Raw genomic sequence first — 8,351 nt, forward strand, 5'->3', positions numbered from 1 at the left:
ACAAAGGCAGCTTAAGGTAACTCTATATACTTTTCATAATCCAATCTATCAAATTATTAGTTACTAACACAATACTTATATTAGGTTCAAAATTCAATTAAAGGTTTCAGATCAAAGTGGTACAACAACTTTTGTACTATTTGATGGCGAAGCAAAAAAATTGTTGGGTACAACTGCTTTAAATCTAATGGCACTCCAGAAAAGTAATGACATTGAAACACCACCCCAATTGAAAAATTTGTACAACCTCATTTATATTTGAAGTCAATGTAAATGATTTGAATCTTAAAGAAAATTCTCAACAATATACTATTACCAAGACATTTGTTTCAACAAAAAACATTAAATTTCAACACCCATTTGTTACCAAGACATTTGTTCCAACAAAAAAACTAAATTTCAACACCCATTACAACAAATAAAACAGGTAATACTAAAAAAAATCACTTATTTTAGTTATTTTAGACATCATTTTTATTTCTAATTTAAATTATTCATTGATTATAGGAACCAACTTAGCCAGCACTAATATCATCAGACGAAGATCACATACCCATCAAGAGATTAAGGAGAAAGAAAACTATCAAATTCAAGACACATTTTCAAAAGAAGAACATACTCGCAAATATGGAACAAACAACACAATAGAAAGTGCATATAACTCAATAATTCATAAAGAACATGCTTTCACAAGAACTTACACAAAAAAAAGAAAGTAACAACTCTAACAAAAGGAGGACGAGCGCCACATAAGAAGACTAAGGGCTCGTTTAGATAGCTTCGTAAGTGACTTTTTTTAACTTTTAACTTATGAAAATGTGTAGTATTAATGTCTGGTACAATTTTCAAAACAAAATAGTAACTTTCTAAAAAGTTATTTTGGTGATTAAGGAGAAGTTAAAAAAAATGACTTTTCTCATAATAAAAAGCTTTTTATCACTTTTCTCTTAAAATAAGTACTTTTAGAACTAAAAAACCAAATACAAAATAACTTATTTATAAGCTACTTTTAATATAAACATTTATTATTTAAGTTATTTCTTCAAAAGTAACTTAATTAAGTTGTTTACCCAAATTGGGCCTAAGTTTATCAACTAAAATAAATGCAAAAATCAAACCACGAAATAAAAATGTTATTTTGTACATACAACTCTAATATCCAAATCTTTTGTACTACAAATTATTTTAAATAAAATACCTTTTAAATTTAACTTTAGTTTACACATTTAATTTAATTCTACAAAACATAACAATTTTTAATATTTATATATATTATCATTAATTTACTAACCCGCGCATCGGGCGGGTCTCATTCTAGTTTGATTTATAAGAGATATATTTATTTCCTGCAATCGTATTGTAATCACGTAAAATGAGGAGGGAGGTGTCAACAAGCATCTATTCTGGAAATTTTGTAGTTGAAGCCTTTATTACATATGATATGCATTGATACATTAAGAAGATAATGATCAAGTTTTTCTAGATTCATACGTAGACTAAATTTTTATAAGTTATCCTCTTATCGTCCTGTAACATGAATCAAGAACCTGATCATCTTGAATTGCATGCCAATAAGACCACGGTGTGACCTGTCACAATGCAAACTGAACCCGTGAGAGAAATTTCAACAAGGATTTTGAATGTGCCAGTTTAAGAAACTTGATCTTCAGTTAGAAATGTCAAATGCAAGATTTCTTTATCTTGAAGAACTAAAATACAGTACGAAATCATCAAGGAACTAGAATGCCTGAAAACATGGTTACATCGTCAAAAATGCATACCTATTGGAACATCTTCTCTCCTCAATCTTTGTATTTCATGGTTGCTTTATCGAAACCAATGGTTGGAAATTGCTTTGCATACTCCTCAACATCGTGGCGGAGCTTTGCAATCTCTGACTGAAAGGTTGAAGATGACTCGATTGTGGCCATAAAGTCCTTCAATTTCGTTCCTGATAAAAATATTCAACAACAAACCACAAGTTAGCTTAATTAAGCAGCTGCAATCTCTCAGCAACAAGTTAAAATTTAAACCAGAATTTTCTGAATAGAAAACAATTATGCATATTGAAAGTTTTAAGAACCTTCGCTCTCTGCCTTTATCTTCACAGCCAATTTTACTGCTGCATCAAAAAACTCTGCTACCTTGACAAAATCCTCCTCAACAAATCCCCTAGAAGTAAGGGCAGGCGTTCCTGAAATCAACAAGAGCTATCAAGTTAATGACAAAAGACATTGAAATCTCAATATAAGCAATTGAAGAGTCTGTACCCATCCTGATGCCACCAGGAACCATAGCAGAGACATCTCCAGGAACAGTGTTTTTATTTGCTGCAATATGAACAGCTTCCAACACCTTCTCAACTCTGGAGCCATCAATTCCCTGCACAAATATTTGGGAAAGGCATTGGTCTCACTTTAACATTACTTGATAAGATTATTTAGGATAAAATGCAGTCACAGCTCTAGTTTTTGGATCTGGCATAATATAGGCCTTTTTCAAGGGGATACAAAATGTTCCAGAATTAAAGCACAAGCAAAGCTAGTAACTTCGTGTTTGTGTGGTATTACTATGGGTGTGTACTTGTTTGATAAAAGAAGTGACTCTTTTTGAAAAAATAGGTAGGAGTTTCCTCCCATAAGGTCAATTCTGAATAGTCTCACTTTCTCAAAAGCTTACCAAGTGATATCTAATAACACAAGCAACTAGCATTAGATGCGATAATTATTGTGTTCAAAGTACACCCATCTAAGCTTCTATGAAAGCAAGCCAGATGTGTGCATTACCTTGTTCTTAAGATTCACCAAAACAAGATGATTCTCAGTTCCACCGGAAACCAGCTCATAGCCCCTCTCGCTAAGAGCCTGCAAAATGCCAAAGATTCCATCAGTACATAACAAAGGCTATATATTTGGAACACTTTGTGGTATAGAATCCAATTAGACACAACAAGAAATATTTGTCATTTGTAATGCACCTGTGCAAATTTTGAACAATTGCTGAGAACTTGCTCTTGATATGCTCTATACTCTGGAGTTGTAGCCTGCATTCACACGAGAAATGAATTATAAATACTGCACACAGAGCACATCTGAACATTCTTGCAATAGCAATATTTTACAAAGTTAAAATAATAAAGAACTCAGTATGGATTCAGACAATTTGGTTTCAAGAGTATCATCTAAAGATTTTGAAACTTACTCCTCCCACCCATTTGCATTATCCAATTGATATCATTCAAATTAGGTCAATCTCCAAATCCACCCCCAAGAAACCTTCATATTATGCTAAGATGAAAAAGCAGGCTACTACAAATCCAATTTATTGTCTCTGGCACTTGCAAATATATACATAAACGGCGAACCATAATAATATAATATGAATAAAAATAGACCCTTTCCATCAGAATCTGTCACAACTGAAAAAATATGAATCAAGAAACAAATAGCATACCTGCTTCAATGCAACAGCCAAACCAGTAATGGTGTGGTTGTGTGGACCACCTTGCAGTCCTGGGAAGACAGCTTGGTTGATTCGGTCCTCATAGTCATACAACACCTGAAAAGAAAAAAGGAATTACTGTATCGATGTTTGGCCAATGTCATGAATTTAAAACAGCATAAACCGGACCTATAAATAAAAGTGAAATTTCAGATTGAGAAAAGAACAAAACAAAGTTAAATGCATCTAAGCAATTTACCTCCTGTCCTTGTTTGTTAGTTTCTTTAACTCCCTTCCTGAAGAATATCATAGCTCCACGGGGGCCACGAAGTGACTTGTGAGTGGTGGTAGTCACTACATCTGCATAATCAAAAGGTGATGGGATAACACCAGCTGCAACCAATCCACTGATGTGTGCCATATCTGCCAACAGTATAGCTTTCTGTTTGTCGCACACCTACAACATGCTCATGAATTCAACCTTGGGCCTTCCTGAAAATCATTTAATGTACAACATAAAATCTACAAAAACTAACATACAATATGTTACCTTGCGTACACGTGCATAATCATACAGGCGTGCATAAGCACTAGCTCCAGCAACAATTAATTTTGGCCTGAAGAGTTTAGCCATGTTTTCCATCTGCATTTTGAGATTTTCATATCACAACGATGATAAGATTACACAAAAGGGTACAAAAAATATCGGATTAGCTAGAGTTTGATTTTAAGAGGTTCAAACAATTATTTACGATGAAGTAAAATTGTTTGATTTTTAATTTATATGCATGCAGTCTGTAACTAAACTTGCTATATGTATATCAGATGAATACTTTAATTCGTGGCAGTTGAAATAAATATGATCAAGCTAATTATGCAAATAGCAATAATCTGTTATTAAGGAAGTAGCCAAATCAATACCTGGTCATAGTCAATGTATCCTGTGCTTTCATTCAATCTATATGGCATTGTCTCAAAAAAAATCGAGACTGCAGAAATCTTTTTGGTGTCAGTCTGCATCGTAACAACAGCAACAACGTTAGTCTATCATATATATAATTAAACAGAAGGCAGAACAAATTAATGAAGAGACCTTCTTGGATAGAGAAGAAACAAAGAAAGTTTGTTCACACATGTAAAGAATCTTAATTTACTGTCACAATCACACTAAGCAATGCCAATAGTAAACACAAAGTCTCAACTAATAAGAATTATACATAAATAGATATGTAATAAAAGCATTAAATTTTTATGAATAACTACAAAGTGATTTCTATCTAATCCTTGAAGAAATTGCCAAAAGAAATTACCAATAACCCATGAACGTGATAGATTTCATTATCACAGGAAATGGTGGATGATGGAAGTTGAAAATACCTGGTATCCATGAGAAAGATGTCCACCATGAGGAAGATCAAGTGCCATGATTCTGTCATGAGGTTTTAGCAATGCAGTATAAACTTGAAAATTTGAAGGAGACCCAGATAGAGGCTGAACGTTCACTGCAGTTTATGGGTAATAACATATGAGAAAAATTGACACCTAAATATTTTAAAAGAATCTACTGAATATCAAGAAAGCTCATGAGCATTCATTTTGAAATGTAACCAGCAAAAAGTCTACAAGAGAATTCAACCTAAATGCTACTTCTGAATTCTGAACAAAAACTCGTGTGCCTCAAGTGGTAGAAGAAGAAACGGGAAAAAAATAAAAAAAAGGTAATCACAAAGAATAGATCATGTCCACCTGCAAGCTTAGAACAATTAGAACAACAGGCCAATGACCAACAAGATGAAATAATGTGCAATCAACAAAGCCAAATAAAAGGGTATACCAATATAGTTATTGTGCAGTTACCTCCCCATTTAGCTGGATCCAACCTGAATGCCTCGAGGGCACGCTTCTGACATAGTCTTTCTGCCATATCAATGTACCTTGAGGAAGAAAGGCAACAATTTTTTAATTGGACTAGAAGCAGGAGTCCAATAATAAAATCCAAAAATGCTAGCCACTGTATATTATTGTGTTTGTTGTATTATCAAGAGGTGAACGAACACAAAGAAGAAAAGTGAGTGACATACTCATTTCCACCATAATATCTTGCACCAGGATATCCTTCACTGTACTTGTTTGTCATGACTGAGCCAACAGCTTGCATTACAGAGACTGAAGTGAAATTCTCTGACGGTATCAGTTCAAGTCCCTTCACCCCAAAACAGTGATATTCAGATAAGTCATTCTAATAAGTACAAGCTACTGAAAAAAGAAAAAAAAAATCGAGTTCCATTCCTTATGTAATGTTCTCCCTAGGTGCGGTAATTTTGAACAGAACCACGATTAAAACAGAAATAATTTTGTTGTTCCATGGTCTCTGCAATCACATTGCACGCAACAATTGTGGCTGCATAAATGAAGAGTCTCATGACCAATAACATGTATGTAAATAAAATTACCTTCCATTGCCTAGCTTTTTCGAGCTCAATTATATCAGCAATCTGAGGATCAACAAGCTCAAGCGGGGCATTCAATTGCTTTGGCCACTGAAAATCCCAACAATTTGAAATCGAAACCATCACACTACAACCACAATTAACCTTCTTTTTTTCCTATAGTAGAAATGAATTGAAGTGATATCTTACTGTAACTCCTGGTCTCTCTTTGTCGTATACAGCTTCATCAGGCAACGATGACTACAACAACCAATTTTGGAAAAGAAATAAAAGAAAGAAAGGAAATTAGTGAATAAAAAGGGTAGCAACTAGAGAGAGAGAAAGAACAGACCTTGTAGCAAACGGAAGTGGCATTGAAGAGAGGGCGGAGAGGTTTGTCCATGGAAGATGAGAGCCTCCGAAGCGCCATTGCCATCGCCATCTCTCTCTCTCGGACAGAGAGTGTATTTGTGTGATAGTTAGTTGTTATTGTTATCCGTCTTCAGAGTGCCTGTGTGACTCAGTAAGGAGAGCCATGGCGCCACGGTTTGGGAATTGGGACCCACCCTTCACACGTGCACTTCAATCATTCGCTCTATTTATAATATCATTATGTTTAAGTATTCAGATCTTGCTGATAAATTTTAATTCATTAACTATCACATTTTTTTACGTTTATATCCATCATATTTCGTGGACATAAAAAAATTAATTATTATATAAATTATATACTAAAAATATATATACAAATAAATATATAATAATTTATTTTTTATGTATACATAATATTTTTGTATTGATATATAGTTTGCTTTTTAGTATTATGATCTTCTGAGAAAAACGAAAGTTTTTATTCTATTTTATTTATGTTATACGTTAGTAATTCTAACATTTAAATTTTGAATACTGATTTTTAAATAATAAAAAATAATTTACATTACTAATATATATAAGATGAATAAAATAGGGAGAAAAAAGACTTTAGCTTAGACTTGAGACACCTAATTCTCTGGTACCTGCATTTACAGGAGCATGCATGTTAGCATGTATGTATGTGCAACTCATTGTCATTCATATTGATTATTTTCATTATTTTGTGTGAAAATAAAATGAACATAACTTGAAAATTGAGATATTTATGCACACACATTGGAAAGTAAAAGAGGCCATGAAAGGCCTATCCACAATGGCATAATCCTCGCTTCTTGGCCACAACTTGATTAAGTCTGTCTGGGTGCGTTCAAAAGGCGGATTGGGTGTTCAAAATTCTTGAAAGTGATGCTGCCACTTGCCACAAATCCATTCAAATTCTTCACGAGTCATAACAAAGCATAGATAATCCCAAACTCAAGCATGGTTGTTTTCTTGTTTCCCTGAATTCAATATACACCTTCAAACCAAATTGATACTTTAGCTAAGAGGTTAATGTTTTCAAGAGTATAAAATAGTAGACCTTGTAATGCATTAAAAAGTCTCAAAAAAAAATAAGTAACTGATTCTTCTATAATTATAAAACATTACAGTATAAACAATATTTTCAGTACAAAGCTTAACCATTTGTTTTTAACTTTTTTTTTTTTCAATACAAGACAGAACACACACACACCCACACTCCACTCACACACCCATTAGATACTCCTTTTTTTTTAGCAAAAGTGATAACTGGTGTCTTTTTTTTCTTTTTAAGGGTGGACATTCTTTTTGCTTTTCCGTTATTTGGTCTAAGCCCAATAAGATCTATAATATGTTAAATTGGACTAAAACCACAAGCCCACAACATAGCAAACGAAATACATTTCTTTTTTTCTTTTTAAGGGTGGACATTCTTTTTGCTTTTCCGTTATTTGGTCTAAGCCCAATAAGATCTATAATATGTTAAATTGGACTAAAACCACAAGCCCACAACATAGCAAACGAAATACATTTCTCGACGACTAAAAGTAAAAAATATCGCTAGAAGGAGGGCTTGAACCTCCGACCTTGTGGTTAACAGCCACACGCTCTAACCAACTGAGCTATTCCAGCTTTTAATATTATTTATAAATAAAACTAATATAATCTTATGAAATACAAAATAAAACATTACACTCCAAAATTTTTCACTCCTAACATTTCATTTGTTTCAATTTTTCATAATATTTAAAATAAATTTTAATTTCTTTATAATAATTAGAATTTTTTTTCCAAATTCCCCCGAAGCAACCTCCTTATAACTCTCTCACCAGTGATGGATCTAAAAAATTTTAATAATAGAGACAAAATATACATAATATAATAATAATTTTTATAATTATGTTATGTTGTTGTAAAATATAATTAGTCTTTGAATTATCTAATTAACAAATTAAAATGATAAAATAATAATTTAAAACCTTTTTGGTCTCTAAGATATAAGCTGAAAATTTTTTTCGTCCCTAATTTTTTTTATATAAAATCATCCCTAAAGTTTAAAACCAAGTTTTAAAATTGTTCTTTTTACTT

General features: G+C 32.7%; 1 protein-coding gene and 1 non-coding gene across 3 annotated transcripts; both read right to left on the reverse strand.

The window, feature by feature from the left end:
• Positions 1–1,318: 1,318 nt before the first annotated feature.
• LOC112733814 (serine hydroxymethyltransferase, mitochondrial) lies at positions 1,319–6,906 on the reverse strand. Of its 2 annotated transcripts, XM_072212675.1 has the most exons (17): positions 6,887–6,906; positions 6,223–6,465; positions 6,081–6,131; positions 5,895–5,981; positions 5,523–5,644; positions 5,299–5,375; positions 4,819–4,943; positions 4,363–4,455; positions 3,992–4,084; positions 3,701–3,898; positions 3,454–3,558; positions 2,978–3,043; positions 2,787–2,864; positions 2,271–2,382; positions 2,084–2,194; positions 1,782–1,951; positions 1,319–1,589 (listed from the first exon to the last, which is right to left on the reverse strand). In XM_072212675.1, exons 2-16 carry the CDS (start codon positions 6,310–6,312, stop codon positions 1,803–1,805), a joined length of 1,557 nt encoding a protein of 518 aa, XP_072068776.1. In that variant the 5' UTR covers positions 6,313–6,465; positions 6,887–6,906; the 3' UTR covers positions 1,319–1,589; positions 1,782–1,802. The 2 variants fall into 2 exon arrangements, with proteins under 2 accessions (XP_072068776.1, XP_025638687.1); XM_025782902.3 differs by lacking the exon at positions 6,887–6,906 and having other exon boundaries at positions 6,223–6,524.
• A 915-nt stretch (positions 6,907–7,821) lies between these two features.
• Positions 7,822–7,895, reverse strand: TRNAN-GUU (transfer RNA asparagine (anticodon GUU)). Its single transcript has one exon. It is a non-coding gene; the product is annotated as a tRNA-Asn (tRNA).
• Positions 7,896–8,351: the final 456 nt, after the last annotated feature.

Source organism: Arachis hypogaea, chromosome 13, assembly GCF_003086295.3.
Source record: "Arachis hypogaea cultivar Tifrunner chromosome 13, arahy.Tifrunner.gnm2.J5K5, whole genome shotgun sequence".
Taxonomy (NCBI): Eukaryota; Viridiplantae; Streptophyta; class Magnoliopsida; order Fabales; family Fabaceae; genus Arachis; species Arachis hypogaea.